Source organism: Oncorhynchus clarkii, chromosome 21 (assembly GCF_045791955.1).
Source record: "Oncorhynchus clarkii lewisi isolate Uvic-CL-2024 chromosome 21, UVic_Ocla_1.0, whole genome shotgun sequence".
NCBI lineage: Eukaryota > Metazoa > Chordata > Actinopteri > Salmoniformes > Salmonidae > Oncorhynchus > Oncorhynchus clarkii.
The window spans coordinates 44,791,806-44,815,179 of record NC_092167.1 but is presented as its reverse complement, the minus strand read 5'-3'; the positions used below and the strand labels follow the sequence as shown (position 1 = coordinate 44,815,179).

At 45.1% G+C, this 23,374-nt stretch overlaps 1 protein-coding gene across 4 annotated transcripts in view; it reads right to left on the bottom strand.

Moving 5' to 3' along the window:
• The window catches only part of LOC139379095 (stromal interaction molecule 2-like), a 70,800-nt gene that overhangs the window by 14,017 nt on the left and 33,409 nt on the right, over positions 1 to 23,374 (bottom strand). For 3 of the 4 annotated variants that reach the window (XM_071121901.1, XM_071121902.1, XM_071121903.1), the window contains exons 2-3: positions 12,434 to 12,564; positions 1,646 to 1,757 (exon numbers count right to left, since the gene is read on the bottom strand). In XM_071121901.1, coding sequence (XP_070978002.1) covers positions 1,646 to 1,757; positions 12,434 to 12,564 — 243 coding nt within the window. Of the gene's footprint in view, positions 1 to 1,645; positions 1,837 to 12,433; positions 12,565 to 23,374 lie in introns of those variants that run through there. The other variant, XM_071121904.1, reaches the window with a different exon arrangement.

Sequence of the window (23,374 nt, the reverse complement as noted above, 5' to 3'; positions counted from 1 at the left end):
CATTTACCCTCTCCCCATTCCTCTCTTCCATTTACCCTCTCTCCCATTCCTCCCTTCCATTTACCCTCTCTCCCATTCCTCCCTTCCATTGACCCTCTCTCCCATTCCTCCCTTCCATTGACCCTCTCTCCCATTCCTCCCTTCCATTTACCCTCTCTCCCATTCCTCCCTTCCATTTACCCCCTCTCCCATTCCTCCCTTCCATTTACCCCCTCTCCCATTCCTCCCTTCCATTTACCCTCTCTCCCATTCCTCCCTTCCATTTACCCTCTCTCCCATTCCTCCCTTCCATTTACCCTCTCTCCCATTCCTCCCTTCCATTTACCCCCTCCCATTCCTCCCTTCCATTTACCCTCTCTCCCATTCCTCCCATTCCATTTACCCCCTCTCCCATTCCTCCCTTCCATTTACCCTCTCTCCCATTCCTCCATTCCATTTACCCTCTCTCCCATTCCTCCCTTCCATTTACCCTCTCTCCCATTCCTCCCTTCCATTTACCCTCTCTCCCATTCCTCCCTTCCATTTACCCTCTCTCCCATTCCTCCCTTCCATTTACCCCCTCACATTCCTCCCTTCCATTTACCCTCTCTCCCATTCCTCCCTTCCATTTACCCTCTCTCCCATTCCTCCCTTCCATTTACCCTCTCTCCCATTCCTCCCTTCCATTTACCCCCTCTCCCATTCCTCCCTTCCCTCCCTTCCATTTACCCTCTCTCTCATTCCTCCCTTCCATTTACCCCCTCTCCCATTCCTCCCTTCCATTTACCCCCTCTCCCATTCCATTTACCCTCTCTCCCATTCCTCCCTTCCATTTACCCCCTCTCCCATTCCTCCCTTCCATTTACCCCCTCTCCCATTCCATTTACCCTCTCTCCCATTCCTCCCTTCCATGTACCCTCTCTCCCATTCCTCTCTTCCATTTACCCTCTCTCCCATTCCTCCCTTCCATTTACCCCCTCTCCCATTCCTCCCTTCCATTTACCCCCTCTCCCATTCCTCCCTTCCATTTACCCCCTCTCCCATTCCTCCCTTCCATTTACCCCCTCTCCCATTCCTCCCTTCCATTTACCCTCTCTCCCATTCCTCTCTTCCATTTACCCTCTCTCCCATTCCTCCCTTCCATTTACCCTCTCTCCCATTCCTCCCTTCCATTTACCCTCTCTCCCATTCCTCCCTTCCATTTACCCTCTCTCCCATTCCTCCCTTCCATTTACCCCCTCTCCCATTCCTCCCTTCCATTTACCCTCTCTCCCATTCCTCCCTTCCATTTACCCCCTCTCCCTTCCATTTACCCCCTCTCCCTTCCTCCCACCCCCCCTCCCTTCCATTTACCCCATCTCCCTTCCTCCCACCCCCTCTCCTCTCCATTTACCCCCTGTCCCTTCCATTTACCCCCTCTCCCTTCCTCCCACCCCCCCTCCCTTCCTCCCACCCCCTCTCCCTTCCATTTACCCCCTCTCCCTTCCTCCCACCCCCCTCCCTTCCTCCCACCCCCCTTCCCTTCCATTTACCCCCTCTCCCTTCCTCCCACCCCCTCACACTTGTTGTATTCGGCGCATATGGCTAATAAAGTTGGATTAGATTTACCCTCTCTCCCTTCCTCCCTATTTTAAACAATCCCTCCCTCCCTCCATCTCTCTCCTACCTTCTGAGGTTTTCCAGCCCTTCCACAGCTCTTCCACAGTGATGTGTTGGTCTTCCCTGTGAAGGTTACTGTGTTTGTTAGTTTGTTGTTGCTTCATATCTTCTCTAATAAACTGCAAGAAGAAAAAGACATTTGGTTAATATTACTGGTTATTCTATCATTACAGACTGCAATAGAACTGACACAGTGGGAACACAAACTAACAAGTTAAATACAGGCACAGAGTTATGACATTGTAGAGGATCATGGATACCAGCAGACGTGACTTTCAGTGTGATGTGAGATCTATTAGTTGTGTCTCTATTAGAAGTTGGCCGATTAATTAGGGACGATTTCAAGTTTTCATAACAATCGGTAATCTGCATTTTTGGACGCCGATTACATTGAAATCCATGAGGAGACTATGTGACAGGCTGACCACCTGTTGCGCGAGTGCAGCGTCAAAAGGACCTTGTGTCCGCAAGGAGCCAAGGTAAGTTGCTAGCTACAGTAGCATTAAACTTAACTTATAAAAAACAATCAATCTTACCATAATCACGAGTTAACTACACATGGTTGATGATATTACTAGGTTAACTAGCTAGTCCTGCGTTGCATATAATCAATGCGGTGCCTGTTAATTTATCATCGAGTCACAGCCTACTTCAACTTTGCCAAACGGGGGATGATTTAACAAAAGCACATTCGCAGGAAAAAAAGCACATTCGTTGCACGACTGTACCTAACTCTAAACACCAATGTACCTAACCGTAAACACCAATGTACCTAACCGTAAACACCAATGTACCTAACTCTAAACACAAATGTACCTAACTCTAAACACCAATGTACCTAACCGTAAACACCAATGTACCTAACCGTAAACACCAATGTACCTAACCCTAAACACCAATGTACCTAACCCTAAACACCAATGTACCTAACCCTAAACACCAATGTACCTAACCCTAAACACCAATGTACCTAACCCTAAACACCAATGTACCTAACCCTAAACACCAATGTACCTAACCCTAAACACCAATGTACCTAACCCTAAACACCAATGTACCTAACCCTAAACACCAATGTACCTAACCATAGACACCAATGTACCTAACCATAGACACCAATGTACCTAACCCTAAACACCAATGTACCTAACTCTAAACACCAATGTACCTAACTCTAAACACAAATGTACCTAACCCTAAACACCAATGTACCTAACCGTAAACACCAATGTACCTAACCCTAAACACCAATGTACCTAACCCTAAACACCAATGTACCTAACCCTAAACACCAATGTACCTAACCGTAAACACCAATGTACCTAACCGTAAACACCAATGTACCTAACCGTAAACACCAATGTACCTAACCCTAAACACCAATGTACCTAACCCTAAACACCAATGTACCTAACCGTAAACACCAATGTACCTAACCGTAAACACCAATGTACCTAACCGTAAACACCAATGTACCTAACCCTAAACACCAATGTACCTAACCCTAAACACCAATGTACCTAACCGTAAACACCAATGTACCTAACCCTAAACACCAATGTACCTAACCCTAAACACCAATGTACCTAACCCTAAACACCAATGTACCTAACCCTAAACACCAATGTACCTAACCCTAAACACCAATGTACCTAACCGTAAACACCAATGTACCTAACCCTAAACACCAATGTACCTAACCATAAACACCAATGTACCTAACCATAGACACCAATGTACCTAACCTTAAACACCAATGTACCTAACCCTAAACACCAATGTACCTAACCCTAAACACCAATGTACCTAACCGTAAACACCAATGTACCTAACCCTAAACACAAATGTACCTAACCCTAAACACCAATGTACCTAACCGTAAACACCAATGTACCTAACCCTAAACACCAATGTACCTAACCCTAAACACCAATGTACCTAACCCTAAACACCAATGTACCTAACCGTAAACACCAATGTACCTAACCCTAAACACCAATGTACCTAACCCTAAACACCAATGTACCTAACCGTAAACACCAATGTACCTAACCCTAAACACCAATGTACCTAACCATAGACACCAATGTACCTAACCTTAAACACCAATGTACCTAACCATAACATCAATGTACCTAACCCTAAACACCAATGTACCTAACCCTAAACACCAATGTACCTAACCATAACATCAATGTACCTAACCCTAAACACCAATGTACCTAACCCTAAACACCAATGTACCTAACCCTAAACACCAATGTACCTAACCCTAAACACCAATGTACCTAACCCTAAACACCAATGTACCTAACCCTAAACACCAATGTACCTAACCCTAAACACCAATGCCTTTCTTAAAATCAATACACAAAAGTATACATTTTGAAAACGACATACTTAGTTAAAATAAATGCATGTTTGCAGGCAATATTAACTAGGGAAATTGTGTCTCTTCTCTTGCGTTCAGTGCAAGCAGAGTCAGGGTATATGCAGCAGTTTGGGTCGCCTGGCTCGTTGCGAACTGTGTGAAGACCATTTCTTCCTAACAAAGACCGTTATTAATTTGCCAGAATTTTACATAATTATGACATAACATTGAAGGTTGTGCAATGTATCAGCAATATTTAGACTTATGGATGCCACCCGTTAGATAAAATACCGAACGGTTCCGTTTCACTGAGAGAATAAACGTTTTGTTTTCGAAATGATAGTGTCCGGATTTTACCATATTAATGACCAAAGGCTCGTAGTTCTGTGTGTTTATTATATTATAATTAAGTCTATGATTTGAAATTTGATAGAGCAGTCTGACTGAGCGGTGGTAGGCAGCAGCAGGCTCGTAAGCATTCATTCAAACAGCACTTTACTGCGTTTGCGAGCAGCTCTTTCATGTGTTCTCATGTTCTGAGCAAGGAACTTAGCTTTCTTACATGGCACATTTGCACTTTTACTTTCTTCTCCAACACTGTGTTTTTGCATTATTTCAACCAAATTGAACATGTTTCATTATTTATTTGAGACGAAATAGATTTTATTCATGTATTATATTAAGTTAAAATAATAGGGTTCATTGTTCATTCAGTATTGTATTAATTGTCATTATTACAAATATATATTTACAAAATTGCCAGATTAATCGGTATCGGCTTTTTTTGGTCCTCCAACAATCTGTATCGGCGTTGAAAAATCCTAAAATCGGTCGACCTCAAGTCTCTATGGTCAGACCACAGGTGTTGTGAATATGGTGTTTGAGCAGCCTAGACTGTGTCCTTCTCCCACATAGCAGCCTAACCACCGGAGGTCTTTCTCTGGTACACTAGATCTCCTCCATAACACCCTGCCATCAACAACCTACCTTTCTCTAGCCCTCACAACAGCCCCTGAATAGCCACAGCACCAACCGACATTGCCAAGGAAACAGGTATGGGCAACACAACAAAACCTTAAAAGCTCCAATCGCCTTGGGAACAGCATGAGTTGATTTGGCACGAGTTGTGTCGCTACGCCACAATAAAGCACTGCTATTCTGCTCCCTACCTGGGTTTTAAACAGTGAGTCATGATAGCTACAAAGCTCTGTGTTGAGCTAGGAGAGAAGGGAGCGTGTGTGTGTGTGTGTGTATGTGTGTGTGTGTGTGTGTGTGTAGAGCTAGAAGGGAGAATGTTGACTCAGGTTTTTGCATTGACCAATAACAGAGCTGTACACCATAAAGGTAGGATATAAGGACTACAGAGGCTAGCTCAATGTGGTTCTAAACCAGAGGTTACCTTCGAGGATTAGCTCAATGTGGTTCTAAACCAGAGGCTACCTTCGAGGATTAGCTCAATGTGGTTCTAAACCAGAGGTTACCTTCGAGGATTAGCTCAATGTGGTTCTAAACCAGAGGCTACCTTCGAGGATTAGCTCAATGTGGTTCTAAACCAGAGGTTACCTTCGAGGATTAGCTCAATGTGGTTCTAAACCAGAGGTTACCTTCGAGGATTAGCTCAATGTGGTTCTAAACCAGAGGTTACCTTCGAGGATTAGCTCAATGTGGTTCTAAACCAGAGGTTACCTTCGAGGATTAGCTCAATGTGGTTCTAAACCAGAGGTTACCTTTGAGGATTAGCTCAATGTTGTTCTAAACCAGAGGTTACCTTCGAGGATTAGCTCAATGTGGTTCTAAACCAGAGGTTACCTTCGAGGATTAGCTCAATGTGGTTCTAAACCAGAGGTTACCTTCGAGGATTAGCTCAATGTGGTTCTAAACCAGAGGTTACCTTCGAGGATTAGCTCAATGTGGTTCTAAACCAGAGGTTACCTTTGAGGATTAGCTCAATGTTGTTCTAAACCAGAGGTTACCTTCGAGGATTAGCTCAATGTGGTTCTAAACCAGAGGTTACCTTCGAGGATTAGCTCAATGTGGTTCTAAACCAGAGGTTACCTTCGAGGATTAGCTCAATGTGGTTCTAAACCAGAGGTTACCTTTGAGGATTAGCTCAATGTTGTTCTAAACCAGAGGTTACCTTCGAGGATTAGCTCAATGTGGTTCTAAACCAGAGGTTACCTTCGAGGATTAGCTCAATGTGGTTCTAAACCAGAGGTTACCTTCGAGGATTAGCTCAATGTGGTTCTAAACCAGAGGTTACCTTCGAGGATTAGCTCAATGTGGTTCTAAACCAGAGGTTACCTTCGAGGATTAGCTCAATGTGGTTCTAAACCAGAGGTTACCTTCGAGGATTAGCTCAATGTGGTTCTAAACCAGAGGTTACCTTCGAGGATTAGCTCAATGTGGTTCTCAACCAGAGGTTACCTTCGAGGATTAGCTCAATGTGGTTCTCAGTGTGGGTTTTGTGGGTTGGGCCGTCTACGGTATTAATTGCTGTGATAATTTGTGGTCTTGCTGTGGGTTGAGATCAGTGACTGGAAGGCAATATCAACCATACTGAGAATAAATAAACTTCTTCATGTTTCAGGAATGAATATGGGTCATAGATACTGTAGATGGTTTAGTCATTTAGCAGACGGTCTTATGCAGAGCGACTACCAGAGTATTTATCTCAAGGCAGCTAGGTAAGTGAATTACCTCAAACCTTTACTCAAACCAACTGTCAGTAAAGTCAGTGCCAGTGAGACAAGTGGGAGTGTTAGTATTCAGTGTTTTAGTCAAATCTATCAGTATGTCAGCTGTAGTTCTCCTAAATGGTTGAACAGGAGAAATGACTGCCATTTCCACTTGAGTTGGTTTCCTAGAAAACAGAATGACAAAGTTTAAACAGTGGACGTTTATTTGTTAACAAACACATTGACAAGTTGCACAACTTCAGTTCGTTTGCTATTGATGTTGTTATCCAACGGGAGTTTTTGAAAATAGCTGAGTCACCTGACAAATGACTAGGACATTATCTCAAATGGACAGGAAGCACGCACACAATACAAAGGGGCTAGTTGTCTGAGTTGGATTCTAGTTGGGTCTTCCCATGAGCCTCTGCTGCCCTTTCAAACAACACACTCGGAACTTCTGTAAGGTTGTGCGTGAGAGATGAAGGGGCTGGGTGGGGCAGGGGGGCAGTGAGAGATGAAGGGGCTGGGTGGGGCAGGGGGGGCAGTGTGTGTGTGAGAGATGGGCTGGGTGGGGCAGGGGGGCAGTGTGTGTGAGAGATGGATGGGCTGGGTGGGGCAGGGGGGCAGTGTGTGTGTGAGAGATGAAGGGGCTGGGTGGGGCAGTGTGTGTGTGAGAGATGAAGGGGCTGGGTGGGGCAGTGTGTGTGTGAGAGATGAGATGAAGGGGCTGGGTGGGGCAGTGTGTGTGTGTGAGAGATGAAGGGGCTGGGTGGGGCAGTGTGTGTGTGAGAGACGAAGGGGCTGGGTGGGGCAGTGTGTGTGTGTGTGAGAGATGAAGGGGCTGAGTGGGGCAGGGGGGCAGTGTGTGTGTGAGAGATGAAGGGGCTGGGTGGGGCAGTGTGTGTGTGAGAGATGAGATGAAGGGGCTGGGTGGGGCAGTGTGTGTGTGTGAGAGATGAAGGGGCTGGGTGGGGCAGTGTGTGTGTGAGAGACGAAGGGGCTGGGTGGGGCAGTGTGTGTGTGTGTGAGAGATGAAGGGGCTGAGTGGGGCAGGGGGGCAGTGTGTGTGTGAGAGATGAAGGGGCTGGGTGGGGCAGTGTGTGTGTGAGAGATGAAGGGGCTGGGTGGGGCAGTGTGTGTGTGAGAGACGAAGGGGCTGGGTGGGGCAGTGTGTGTGTGTGAGAGATGAAGGGCCAGGGGGCAGTGTGTGCGTGAGAGATCAAGGGACTGGGTGGGGCAGGGGGGCAGTGTGAGAGTGAGAGATGAAGGGGATGGGTGGGGCAGTGTGTGTGTGAGAGATGAAGGGGCTGGGTGGGGCAGTGTGTGTGTGAGAGATCAAGGGGATGGGTGGGGCAGTGTGTGTGATTTGAGGAGGTCTGAATATCTAGCCATGGATCCTCTGGTGGTGACCAGTAGCACATGTCAACAACTCGCTGAGCTATCCTTCCCTCAATAAATTATGCCTGCCTGTGTGTGTGTGTGTGTGTGTGTGTGTGTGTGTGTGTGTGTGTGTGTGTGTGTGTACACGCTTCCAGGCATGTCTATGGGTACCACAGAGCCCTTTTACACTGGAGACCAGCTAGGAAATCAAAACAACAACCCACATACACTCCACAAGCAGAACTCAGTCAAACAGGTGATGGTCCACTATCCAGTAGCCCTACACTAGAACCCCATCACTACTGGTGTCACTATCCAGTAGCCCTACACTACACTAGAACCCCATCACTACTGGTGTCACTATCCAGCAGCCCTATACTACACTAGAACCCCATCATGACTGGTGTCACTATCCAGCAGCCCTACACTACACTAGAACCCCATCATGACTGGTGTCACTATCCAGCAGCCCTACACCATCACTACTGGTGTCACTATCCAGAAGCCCTGTACTACACTGGAACCCCATCACTACTGGTGTCACTATCCAGTAGCCCTACACTACACTAGAACCCCATCACTACTGGTGTCACTATCCAGTAGCCCTACACTACACTAGAACCCTCACTACTGGTGTCACTATGCAGCAGCCCTACACTACACTAGAACCCCATCACTACTGGTGTCACTATCCAGTAGCCCTGTACTACACTAGAACCCTCACTACTGGTGTCACTATCCAGTAGCCCTACACTACACTAGAACCCCATCACTACTGGTGTCACTATCCAGTAGCCCTACACTACACTAGAACCCTCACCACTGGTGTCACTATCCAGCAGCCCTACACTACACTAGAACCCCATCACTACTGGTGTCACTATCACCATATTATGTCCCCTGTGACAAGGTTACTGTCAACTCCGTTACCTGATCACTGTCACCCGTTACCTCACTACTGCCAGGAAGAGAGATTGAGGTTGTGTGAGTGTGGCAGGGGGTGAGGACATCCCTAAAGTGGCCCCCTTTCCTCAACCCTGTCACCATCAACACCGACTTCACCAATTTTCTTACAAACTCCCAAAAGGCATTTAACCCTTAACACAATTTTTCATTCATAATAAAATAATCAAACAAAGTGTGTCAAACAAGTTATTGGGAATAATGTATATACACTGAGTATACCAAACATTAGGAACACCTTCCTGTTGCCCTCAGAGCATCTCAATTCATCAGGGATGCTGGTCCATGTTGACTCCAACAGTTGTGTCAAGTTGGCTGGATGTTCTGTGGCTGGTGGACCATTCTTGATGCACACTGGAAACTGTTGAGTGACAAATCCAGCAGCATTGCAGTTCTTGACACAAACTGGTGCGCCTGGCACCTACTACCATACCCTGTTTAACTTCTCTAGGGTAGGGGGCAGCATTTGAAATTTGGATGAAAAGCATGCCCAAATTAAACAGCTTTCTACTCAGGCCCAGAAGATAGGACATGCATATAATTAGTAGATTTGGATAGAAAACACTAGTTTCAAAAACTGTTAAAATAATGTCTGTGAGTATAACAGAACTGATTTGGCAGGCGAAAACCTGAGAAAAATCCATCCAGGAAGTAGGATTTATTTTCTATTCAATGCCATTACGTATCCATTGACTTAGGACTCAAATTGCAGTTCCTATGCCTTCCACTAGACGTCAACAGTCTTTAGAAATTGTTTCGAGCTTGTATTCTGAAAAATGAGGGCGTAAGACCAGTCTGAATGAGTGGACCCTGCCGTGTCACAGAGGTTCTTCATGCGCGCGACCGAGAGAGTGCCTTTCTTGTTTACCTTTTATATTGATGACGTTATTTTCCGGTTGAAATATTATAGATTATTTAGGCTAAAAACAACCTGAGGATTGAATATAAACATAGTTTGACATGTTTCTATGAACTTTACGGATACAATTTATATTTTTTTGTCTGCCTGTTGTGACTGTGTTTGAGCCTGTGGATTACTGAAGAAAATGCGAACAAAACGGGGGTTTTCGGATATAAAGAGAGACTTTATCAAACAAAAGGAACATTTATTGAATAAATTAATGTCTTCTGAATGCCACAATATGAAGCTCTTCAAAGGTAAGGGATTAATTTTATCTCCATTTCTGACTTGTGTAACTCTTCTACTTGGCTAGTTACTGTTTGTAATGATTTGTCTGCGGGGCTATGTTCTCAAATAATCGCATGGTTTGCTTTCGCCGTAAAGCATTTTTGAAATCTGACACGGTGGTTGGATTCACAAGAAGTTAATCTTTAAACCAATGTAAAATAGTTGTATCTTTTCTGAATTATCATAATGAGTATTTCTGTATTGGAATTTGGCGCTCTGCAATCTCACTGGATGTTGGATGTTGCACCTAGTCGTACACCACTGGGGATCTCTAGTGACACTACAACCGTCCTCTTAACCTGTTGGATCTCTGGGGGCGCTATTTCATTTTTGGATAAAAAACGTTCCCGTTTTAAGCGCGATATTTTGTCACGAAAAGATGCTCGACTATGCATATTCTTGACCGTTTTGGAAAGAAAACACTCTGAAGTTTCAGAATCTGCAAAGATTTTGTCTGTAAGTGCCCCAGAACTCATTCTACAGGCGAAACCAAGATGATGCATCACCCAGGAATTAGCAGAATTTCTGAAGCTCTGTTTTCCATTGTCTCCTTATATGGCTGTGATTGCGCAAGGAATGAGCCTACACTTTCTGTCGTTCGCCCAAGGTCTTAGCAGCATTGTGACGTATTTGTAGGCATATCATTGGAAGATTGACCATAAGAGACTACATTTTCCAAGTGTCCGCCTGGTGTCCTGCGTCGAATTCGGTGCGCAATTGCCAGCTGCTTCCACTTTACCATTTGATTCAGGGGAGAAAGCATGTGTCCAAGAACGATGTATCAATGAAGAGATATGTGAAAAACACCTTGATGATTGATTCTAAACAGCGTTTGCCATGTTTTCAGTCGATATTATGGAGTTAATTTGGAAAAAAGTTCGCGTTTTGAGGACTGAATTTTCGGTTTTTTTTTGGTAGCCAAATGTGATGTATAAAACGGAGCTATTTCTAATACACAAAGAATCTTTTTGGAAAAACTGAGCATCTGCTATCCAACTGAGAGTATCCTCATTGAAAACATCAGAAGTTCTTCAAAGGTAAATGATTTTATTTGAAGGCTTTTATGTTTTTGTTGAAATGTTGCGTGCTGGATGCTAACGCTAATGCTAACGCTAAATCCTTTGTTTGCTAGCTACTGTTACACAAATTATTGTTTTCCTATGGTTGAGAAGCATATTTTGAAAATCTGAGATGACAGTTTTGTTTACAAAAGGCTAAGCTTGCGAGATGGCATATTTATTTCATTTCATTTGCGATTTTCATGAATAGTTAACGTTGCGTTATGGTAATGAGCTTGAGTCTGTATTCCTGATACCGGATCCGGTATGGGGAGTTCCAAGAGGTTAAGGGCTGATCCGAGGACAGCTCATGTCTTGGCAGAATGGGCAACTCTTTGCCTCCTTGCACTCAAGAAGAGCTATCAAATCCTACTGGGGCCATAAACATGGGCTTTTACGAAGCTTCTCTTTACTCTTTCAAGGCGCAGGGCCTTGGTCTGTGCTCCCATAAATGTGCAGGGCCTTGCTCTGTGCTCCCATAAAGGTGCAGGGCCTTGCTCTGTGCTCCCATAAAGGTGCAGGGCCTTGCTCTGTGCTCCCATAAAGGTGCAGGGCCTTGCTCCGTCATCCCACACATGCATGGGCACACAAACACAAATGTGTAAGCACACACACACACACACACACACACACACAATAAATGTGTTTTTTTATTCAACTAAACGGTGCTGATTACGAGAGGTTATAGGTCAGGCCAGGTCATGGTGGTCTTACTGTCAATCACACTGAGAAAGGCCTATCATGTTATAATTCTCTCTCTCTCTCTCCCTCTCTTATCTCCACTATCTCTCCACGAGCTTCCTAAGCTGATAATGGCTTGCAAACATTACTCCATTAGTTTATGGCGTTGTTTATGAGGCTGTAAGGCTTTAAGGCCAAGTTCAGGTCAACTTTTAAAGCCACAAAGCGTTCCCACCTTAACAATGCATACTCAAAACAGTATCATTAAAAAAAAAATAACTTGGAAAACAGAAATGACCAGGGAACAATGACGACTTGGTAACAGATGACTTCATAACAACAATGACCAAATTACACACATGACTTGTAACAGAAATAATCAGGTTACATACATGACTTGATAACACCAATGTCTTGGTATCACAAATGATCAGCGAATGTCACATACATAGACTAATCCAGTTTTAGTATTACTCACCTCTACACTCTCGTTGACCTCGATTCCCCCGTCATTGTCATCATCCAGCTGTTTGTGAATGACCCGGAGGGCCTCCAGGCTGAAACGGTCTGCGTCACCCATGCATGGAGGCATCACGGTCAGACAGGGGTCTGGAGAGAGTTCAAAGATCAAATGTTATAGGTCATACTCAGGTTAAAGGTCGCAGGCATCAAGTCTTGTGTATTAAGTAAGGGATAATCAATGAGGGCCTATGCATTTTATGCTAAATAATTAATGGCGTGGAAGTGGCGGAACTATTTCCAGAGAACGCATAGAGCCCCTATTTGATTATCCCTGTTATACCATGGCTATAATTTAACACATTTTCAGCCAGAAATGCGTTAATTTGGCACAAGAAATGTGTTCAACATCCACTGAAGTAGCTTCCGAGTTGACTAGATAGATACAGTAGTTGCCTTGATAACCAAACACAGACTTGCTAGTTTAGCTAACCAAAACATCAGTCCTAGCTTGCTATTAAGGAAAATCTAACTCAACAAATGCCAAATTTGACTTTTGCTTTCAAAAGCAGCTCAAATATCGAACATGTAAGAATGAACTATAGCCATTGAATTTGACCGTGCAGAGAAACCGCGCGCTGCAAGGAAATAATGAACGCTCTAGGATGCCCTCCAAGCCAATTCAGAAATGAGAATTCCATAATGCCATGGTATAATCACATCTATAAACATCCATTTGGTGAGACGTTGACAGATGTTCACGATTCACGTCCAGACAGATTTGCATGATTTATTATTTACATGATTTATTATTTACATGATTTATTTGACATGATCTGTTTTAAAAACACTGTGCTACACTGTGCTAATGGGTGAATAGTGCTGTACCACAAGGTCACGTCACTCCAAGGTTACAAAGAACAGAGCCTCTCAAAAATGAATGTCTGAAATTTTCAAACTTAATTCTAGAGATTGTATTGAAGACATTTAACAGCATCAGAGAGCAAAACTGTGTCATTGGATTTCCGCATGGGCACTATTGTATCCTGTCAAAAACATCACGTCTGAGAAACCCTCTTCCAGCAATGTTTCCATTTTACAGTCTGGTATGATATTCCTCTCACATCCCAAGAGGCCACATTGTTTTCATTTGTGCTCTAGAGAATCCTACAGCAAATGAGTCCAGCAGTACAGCCTACAGTGCCTTGCAAAAGTATTCATCCCCCTTGGCGTTTTTCTTTATTTTGTTGCGTTACAACCTGTAATTTAACTAGATGTTTATGTGGATTTCATGTAATGGACGAACACAAAATAGTCCAAACTGGTTAACTGAAATCAAAAATAGTTTCAAAATATAAAAAAAAAATCTAAAAAATGGAAAAGTGGTGCGTGAATATTTGTTCCTAAAGTTCCTAAATAAGATCTGGTGCAACCTATTACCTTCAGAAGTCACATGATTAGTTCAATGAAGTCCACCTGTGTGCAATCTAAGTGTCACATGATCTGTCACATGATCTCATTATATACACACACACATCTGTTCTGAAAGGCCCCAGAGTCTGCAACACCACTAAGCAAGCGGCACCATGAAGACCAAGGAGCTCTCCAAACAGGTCAGGAACAAAGTTGTGGAGAAGTACAGATCAGGGTTGGGTAATAAAAAAATATCAGAAACTTTGAACATTCCATGGCGCACTATTAAATCCATTCTAAAAAAAAAGAAAGAATATGGCGCCACAACAAACCTGCCAGAGAGGGCCGCCCACCAAAACTCATGGACCAGGCAAGGAGGGCATTAATCAGAGAGGCAACAAAGAGGTCAAAGATAACCCTGAAGGAGCTGCAAAGCTCCACAGCGGAGATTGGAGTATCTGTCCATAGGACCACTTTAAGCCGTACACTCCACAGATCTGGGCTTTACGGAAAAGTGGCCAGAAAAAAAAGCCATTGCTTAAAGAACAAAAAAAGCAAACACATTTGGTGTTCGTCAAAAGGCATGTGGGAGACTCCCCAAGCATATTGAAGAAGGTACTCTGGTCAGATGAGACAAAAGTTTAGCTTTTTGGCCATCAAGGAAAACGCTAAGTCTGGAGGCAAACTCAACACCTCTCATCACCCCGAGAACACCATGTTTTTCATCTGCAGGGACTGGGAAACTGGTCAGAATTGAAGGATGGTGCTAAATACAGGGATATTCTTGATGGAAACCTGTTTCAGTCTTCCAGAGATTTGAGACTGGGACGGAGGTTCACCTTCCAGCAGGACAATGACCCTAAGCATACTGCTAAAGCAACACTCGAGTGGTTTAAGGGGAAACATTTAAATGTCTTGGAATGGCCTAGTCAAAGCCCAGACCTCAATCTAATTGGGAATATGTGGTATGACTTAAAGATTGCTGTACACCAGCAGGAACCCATCCAATTTGAAGGAGCTGGAACAGTTTTGCCTTGAAGAATGGGCAAAAATCGCAGTGGCTAGATGTGCCAAGCTTATAGAGACATACCCCAAGAGACTTGCAGCTGTAATTGCTGTAAAAGGTGTCTCTACAAAGTATTGACTTTGGGGGGTGAATAGTTATGCACGCTCAAGTTCAGTTGTTTATCTTATTTCTTGTTTGTTTCACAATAAAAAATATTTTGCTTCTTCAAAGTGATAGGCATGTTGTGTAAATCTTTTTTTTTTTTTCAATTTTAATTGCAGGTTGTCAGGCAACAAAATAGGAAAAATGCCAAGGGGGGTGAATTCTTTCGCAAGCCACTGTATCCCTTTCAAAAGGACAGTGTGATCTGGGCCTGCGCCAAACTGTCTGAGCGAGTGCCACACACATCATCTATACAGTCCAATGGAACACATACACATTCACAAAAGCATGCCTATGTATTCGCTATAACCACACAAAAGTGCACACATGCACAGATGACAACCTACACACAGCTGATAATGTAGTGTACACTGCACATGGACCAGTCATTACTCTAAACCAGACTATGTTCGTCAGGACAGACAGGATAGTGAGTGCAGAGTGTCAAACCAGCTGGGATCTATAGAATAAGACACTCTCTCTTTAAACAATATTAAACTGGACACAATGAGTAAGGAATTATCTGTTGAACAATACACACTAACACAGAAACGTAAACACTGCATCAACATGTAAAGTGTTGGTCCCATGTTTCACGAGCTGAAATAAAAGATCCCAGAAATATTCAATACGCACAAAAAGCTTTCTTCTCTAAAATGTGTTTAAATCCGACTTCCACACCCGGCTTCTTCACAAGCCACACGGACAGCTAATGAACCCAAAAGGATTTCAGCACAAACTGTAAACCATTTCAGAGAAGCTCCTCTGCATGCTCAGCAGGGTCTTGACTGGACTGCAGTTCGGCATCCTAACCGACTTCAGTGGGCAAATGTTCACCTTCGATGGCCGCTGGCACGCTGGAGAAGTGTGCTCTTCATGGATGAACTGCATTTTATTTATGGCAATTTGAATGCACAGAGATACTGTGACGAGCGAGGCCCATTGTTGTGCCACTTATCCGCCATCGCCTCATGTTTCAGCATGATAATGCCGGGCCCCATGTCGCCAGGATCTGTACACAATTCCTGGAAGCTGAAAATGTCTGTTCTTCTGTGGCCTACACTCACCAGACATGTCACCCATTGAGCAGTTTTGGGATGCTCTGGATCAATGTCTACAACTGCGTGTTCCAGTTCCTGCCAAAATCCAGCAACTTTGCACAGACATTGAAGAGGAGTGGGACAACATTCACCAGACCACAATCAACAGCCTGATCAACTCTATGTGAAGGAGATGTGTCGTGCTGCATGAGTCAAATGGTGGTCACACCAGATACTGACTGGTGTTCTGCTTTAGACCAGGTCATAGCATTTTCTCTGCTGCATCCCTATGTTATAAATGATGTAGTTAACTGTATGGATAAAAGGAAACATTGACTTTTGATTGGACCACAGCCCAGGCTAAGTACAGGTGAGAGGACACTGGGTAAGAAACCCATGTTCCTTGGCAAAACTATTGGCAAGGGCGCGTGATTGGACGATATCGCTTAACTGGAAAAAAAATATGTATAAAATATCGTCAGTAAATCATTGACATTATAATCAAAGTAATGCAGCTAAATAATGAAATGCAACTTGTCATGAAGACCAAACGTTTTTGAAGGAGGCTTTAGCATATCTAAATGATGTTTACAAAGGTCATATAATTCATTTGCTTAGCAGGCGTCCTCCGTCACAGAAATTTACATATTTACATAGCATCTATTTGGCTACCTGGTGATATCTTAAATCGCTAAGTGCATTCCGTATTGCATCAGTGTGACAACAACCATGGGTCGGGTCTCAAGTCCAACTCCCTCACCACTTCTTACAGCACATCCATTCTACAAAGACATGTCATGCTGTCCACCCAGGAAAGAGATGGTGATGTTCATGTTTTATCGCTGTACAGAAGACAAAAACCCTGTAGACCTTGTACAGTAATACTACTATTTTGTTTAAGTTGAGCCCAATTTGTGAAAAGTGTTTTAAGTTATTATAACTTAAAAATAACAAATGGAACTTGGGTAGGCCACCTGCTGCAATTCAGGAACATAAAACTCACCTTCCCATTCCCTTCAGATGTCATATTTTCAGTGTGTGTCACATCATTCTCAGTGCGCAAGTGTATATGTGTGTGACGTGCTGACCCTACAATGACCCATGTGACAGGAAGTGAAGTGATCCGTGGTGACACTGTGTTCCGGGGGACTCATGATAAATAAAAACACCCGTCAGAATACGACCCAAAAGGGGTCAAATTTGAGAACTGTGAGCTAAAAATAGTCCCTGGAAACCAGTGGGCTTATCTTGGAAAACCTCAACAATGGAACGTCTCCCTCTCGCTCGCTCTCTCACACACATGCGAACAAACTCACAACATGAAGGAAACATCTTGTTTCAGAGCGAATGTGTACTGTAGTCCTGTCACTGTTACAACTACAGCCAATCTACTGCCAATATGAAACTATGCTAAACATCTGCAGTAAAATGTCCCATCTGCACTTCTGAAGAAAGATGTCCTGGATGCATATGGAAACATCTGAATCCAGAACTGGTTCTGGTGCTGTTTGTATAAAGGGTTATTTGAAAGTGTATGTGGGTTTGACGACGACATCTGTTTGTGGGTTTATGAGGACACGTTGTTTATGAAGGCAACTTCCTGTGTGTGGCGGTCGTCTGGTGGTATGCCGTCTCTGGCTTCGCAGGAAAAAATCTCTAAAATCTCTATCACAAAGCATCCTGGGTGAGTGGGCGGCAAGATGAATGGAAATAAAAGGAGGAAGTCTATTTCGAGGTGACATAAACAGGAGATGTTTTCCATTCATGTGAGATGTGTGTTGGTTGCTTGCGCTATTGGTTGTTCCTGGTGTTGCGTTTGTTGTCCCTGGTGTTATCTTGTTGCCTTCTAACTGACACAGTGTACCGGTTCTCCTTAACCTTAACGACAATATCAATTATTGAGGTTATCATCAACACGACACTAATTCCCCTCTCCATAAATAAACCACCAGAACAGAGACAACAGCTATAGTCAGCGCATCAAAATACACCTCTTTATTACAAGGTAAAAGAACATCAAAGAACTGAAGCAGAGAGTAGCAGTAGTAAGTAACCATGACATCTACTCAGACAGCTAACACCACAGTTACTGACTGGGACCTAGCAACTAACTGCCGAGCTAAAAGAAAAAGCATTGTCATTTCTCATTCTGTAGTTGTCCTTAGACCCTCGCTAACACACACACACACCGGGGACGCTGGGTAACGCTGGATCTGATGTGTGGTTGTGGGTGCCTACTGGTTCCGGTGGTTGGTGTAGATTACGTGGTAGTCAGAGGAGAGCTACGGCAGACAGATGGGTCTGGGTTTCCCACCAGCTCTTCCTCCAACGTACCCTGGCCAAAGATTGCACTATTCACCAGAAATTCCCGTGGCTTCATTCATTGGCTAGCTAGCATTATCAAATGACAACACACCATGTATACTTTACTCTCACCTGTACGTGGACACTTTCATACATGTCACCGCATTATGTTAACACATTCTGATCCCTTAACTCAATATTGGATCTACTGTAACCTAAGGATCAGGAGTTTCTGGAGAGACGGAGCAGGGGGTCTAAACCAAACAGAGGACTGGGAAAACACACCCTACAGTATCATCAACACACCCTACAGTATCATCAACACACCCTACAGTATCATCATCGCACCCTACAGTATCATCATCGCACCCTACAGTATCATCAACGCACCCTACAGTATCATCAACGCACCCTACAGTATCATCAACGCACCCTACAGTATCATCAACGCACCCTACAGTATCATCAACGCACCCTACAGTATCAACAACGCACCCTACAGTATCAACAACGCACCCTACAGTATCAACAACGCACCCTACAGTATCAACAACGCACCCTACAGTATCAACAACGCACCCTACAGTATCATCAACGCACCCTACTGTATCATCAACGCACCCTACTGTATCATCAACGCACCCTACTGTATCATCAACGCACTCTACTGTATCAACGCACCCTACTGTATCAACGCACCCTACTGTATCAACGCACCCTACTGTATCAACGCACCCTACAGTATCATCAACGCACCCTACTGTATCAACGCACCCTACTGTATCAACACACCCTACAGTATCATCAACGCACCCTACAGTATCCTCAACGCACCCTACAGAAGCATCAACGCACCCTACAGCACCAAGGCCCCCCGACAGCACCAAGGCCCCCCGACAGCACCAAGGCCCCCCGACAGCACCAAGGCCCCCCGACAGCACCAAGGCCCCCCGACAGTATCAAGGCCCCGAGACAGTATCAAGGCCCCGAGACAGTATCAAGGCCCCGAGACAGTATCAAGGCCCCCGACAGTATCAAGGCCCCCGACAGTATCAACCCCCCCGACAGCACCAAGGCCCCCCGACCGTATCAAGGCCCCCGACAGTATCAACCCCCCCGACAGCACCAAGGCCCCCCGACCGTATCAAGGCCCCCAGACCGTAGCAAGGCCCCCAGACCGTAGCAAGGCCCCCAGACCGTAGCAAGGCCCCCGACCGTATCAAGGCCCCCGACCGTAGCAAGGCCCCCAGACCGTAGCAAGGCCCCCCGACCGTATCAAGGCCCCCCGACCGTATCAAGGCCCCCCGACCGTATCAAGGCCCCCCGACCGTATCAAGGCCCCCCGACCGTAGCAAGGCCCCCAGACCGTAGCAAGGCCCCCAGACCGTAGCAAGGCCCCCAGACCGTATCAAGGCCCCAGAAAGTAGCAAGGCCCCAGACAGTAGCAAGGCCCCAGACAGTAGCAAGGCCCCCAGACAGTAGCAAGGCAACAATAGCATGTGAGCACATGTATACAAGGGGTGTGACGTCAACTTGGAACAAACTAGCTCCTTGTCAACTGTAACCATATGGCAGTGTCATAACTCACTGGACAGGCCAGCCACTTTTAAAGAACAGTAAATAACGATTCTCAACGGTCTACTATTTCAGGTCCTCAGCACAGCTATTAGGACACATTTCATTAGCCAGCTAGTCGTTAACTGGAGGCTAGCTGGGACCAAGAGAGGAGATTGAGAGCGGGGTGCGAGAGGGAGAGAGAGAGAAAGAGGGGAGAGAGAGAGGGGAGCGAGAGAGAGGGGAGCGAGAGAGAGGGGAGCGAGAGAGAGAGAGAGAGGGGAGCGAGAGAGAGAGAGAGAGGGGAGCGAGAGAGAGAGAGAGAGAGAGAGGGGAGCGAGAAAGAGAGAGAGAGAGGGGAGCGAGAAGAGAGAGAGAGAGAGGGGAGCGAGAAAGAGAGAGAGGGGAGCGAGAAAGAGAGAGAGGGGAGCGAGAGAGAGAGAGAGAGAGAGAGAGAGAGAGAGAGAGGGGAGCGAGAGAGAGAGAGAGAGAGGGGAGCGAGAGAGAGAGAGAGAGAGGGGAGCGAGAGAGAGAGAGAGAGAGAGGGGAGCGAGAGAGAGAGAGAGAGGGGAGCGAGAGAGAGAGAGGGGAGCGAGAGAGAGAGAGAGAGGGGAGCGAGAGAGAGAGAGGGGAGCGAGAGAGAGAGGGGAGCGAGAGAGAGAGAGGGGAGCGAGAGAGAGAGAGAGGGGAGCGAGAGAGCCTTGCACAAGCACTTAAAATCCAGAGGGGCATGTGTCAAATTAAACACTGGTCTTCCATTTAACACTTCTAAGTGCAGGAACACACCTGACATGGGTCTTCCACAGGAACACACACCTGACACGGGTCTTCCACAGGAACACACACCTGACACGGGTCTTCCACAGGAACACACACCTGACACGGGTCTTCCACAGGAACACACACTTGACACGGGTCTTCCACAGGAACACACACCTGACACGGGTCTTCCACAGGAACACACACCTGACACGGGTCTTCCACAGGAACACACACCTGACACGGGTCTTCCACAGGAACACACACCTGACACGGGTCTTCCACAGGAACACACACCTGACACTGGTCTTCCACAGGAACACACACCTGACACTGGTCTTCCACAGGAACACACACCTGACACGGGTCTTCCACAGGAACACACACCTGACACGGGTCTTCCACAGGAACACACACCTGACACGGGTCTTCCACAGGAACACACACCTGACACTGGTCTTCCACAGGAACACACACCTGACACGGGTCTTCCACAGGAACACACACCTGACACGGGTCTTCCACAGGAACACACACCTGACACTGGTCTTCCACAGGAACACACACCTGACACTGGTCTTCCACAGGAACACACACCTGACACGGGTCTTCCACAGGAACACACACCTGACACGGGTCTTCCACAGGAACACACACCTGACACGGGTCTTCCACAGGAACACACACCTGACACTGGTCTTCCACTTAGTATAGGAACAAACAGACTTACAGTTTCTCTTCGTTCCAATTACTGCAAACTGAAATATTTTCCAAAGAAATTCATCCAAATCCAGAGCCCATAAAACTGAAGTTGGACGTTACAGTACTTGATAAGTGGAACAAAAAAAGCACATTGTTAAATGTGTTAATGATTAATGTCCCTGTGTGTTAACTTCCTTAATGAAACGACAGTGAGGAGATGTATCTTGATTCCCCGTTTAAATATACAGCTAATGTTTATTCGCCCGGCTGTCAGTTTCTGTTATGATTGAACTGCCGCCAACATTTTGGTTTCTGTTTGACGGGAGTCCAAATTCGAGTTTGTGAGGCGGCGTGGCAACGGTGACAACTGGACACTCTCCTACCCATGGTGCCTTGAGGCATGGCGAAAGTAATTATCTGTGTGGTATTACAGCAGAATCTTCACTGAACTGATAGAAAAGCAGATGGGATTGTGGGTAATGGCTGTGACAGTTATGGAACATTGGATGACGCTTATTGGCCAGCCAAATGACCGCGGTCACCGTAATAACCATTCAAATAGATTTTTTTTTTTAAAGACCCACATTTTCTCTTCTCATCCGCTCCTGACTGCATGTGCTGCCATAGAAATAGAATGAATAGAACAAGTCAATGATAGTATAATGGGTGCACTGTACCCATAGGAACAAAGCAGGAAGTAAAATCAGGAAGTGAACCCATCAATAGTGCTGTGATTTGTTGATTCAACTCAACTGAAAACACATTCCACTGCATCAGTTATCATTTGAATGAACGTTCTACATTACCATGGAAATTATTGCATCACAATACCAGGCAGCCATTGTGAGCGTATGTATGAGTTTACCAGTCAAATTGCCAGGGTTAGAGATTCCATTCCATTCATTACAGACACACACACACACACACCATTCGGAAAGTAACAAAGAACCCTTGACTTTTTCCACATTTTGTTTCAGTACAGCTTTATTCTAAAATCCTCAGCAATCTACACACAATACCCCATAATGACATCACAATACCCCATAATGACATCACAATACCCCATAATGACATCACAATACCCCATAATGACAAAGCGAAAACAGTTTGACATTTTTGCTAATTTATTATAAATTTAAAAAAAATACATTTACATTCAGACAATTTGCTATGAAATTGAGCTCAGTTGCATCCTGTTTCCATTGATCATCCTTGAGATGTTTCTCCAACTTGGAGTCCACCTGTGGTAAATTCAATTGATTGGACATGATTTGGAAAGGCAAACACCTGTCAATATAAGAGCAAAACCAAAACCAAAACCAAAACCAGAGCAAAACCAAAGCCATGAGTTCGAAGGAATTGTCCGTAGAGCTCAGAGACAGGATTGTGTCGAGGCACAAATCTGGGGAAGGGTACCAAAACATTTCTGCAGCATTGAAGGTCCCCAAGATCACAGTGGCCTCCATCATTCTTAAATGGAAGAAGTTTGGAACCACCAAGACTCTTCCAAGAGCTGGCCGCCGGCCAAACTGAGCAATCAGGGAGAAGGGCCTTGGTCAGGAAGGTGACCAAAAATCCAATGGTCACTCTGACAGAGTTCCTCTGTGGAGAAGGGAGAAACTTCCAGAAGGACAACCATCTCTGCACCACCAATCAGACCTTTGTGGTCGAGTGGCCAGACGGAAGCCACTCCTCAGTAAAAGGCAGATGACAGCCCTCGTGTCCTTTGCCAAAAGGCACCTAAATACTCTCAGACCATGAGAAACAAGATCCTCTGGTCTGATGAAATCAAGATTGAACTCTTTGGCCTGAATGCCAAGCATGACGTCTGGAATCTGTATTTATTTAATGATTATGGAGGATATTCTATTTTCATGGTGGTCTGTTATACGGTAATTGTGCACAGTGCTGGGGCGCATTGCTTTCCCAGACAGGGGTCAACACTTAGAAATTCACACGGGTGCAAACACAAGCCACATTTCTCAAGTGCCGCCCATACAGAGTCAAAAGGATCAAGTTT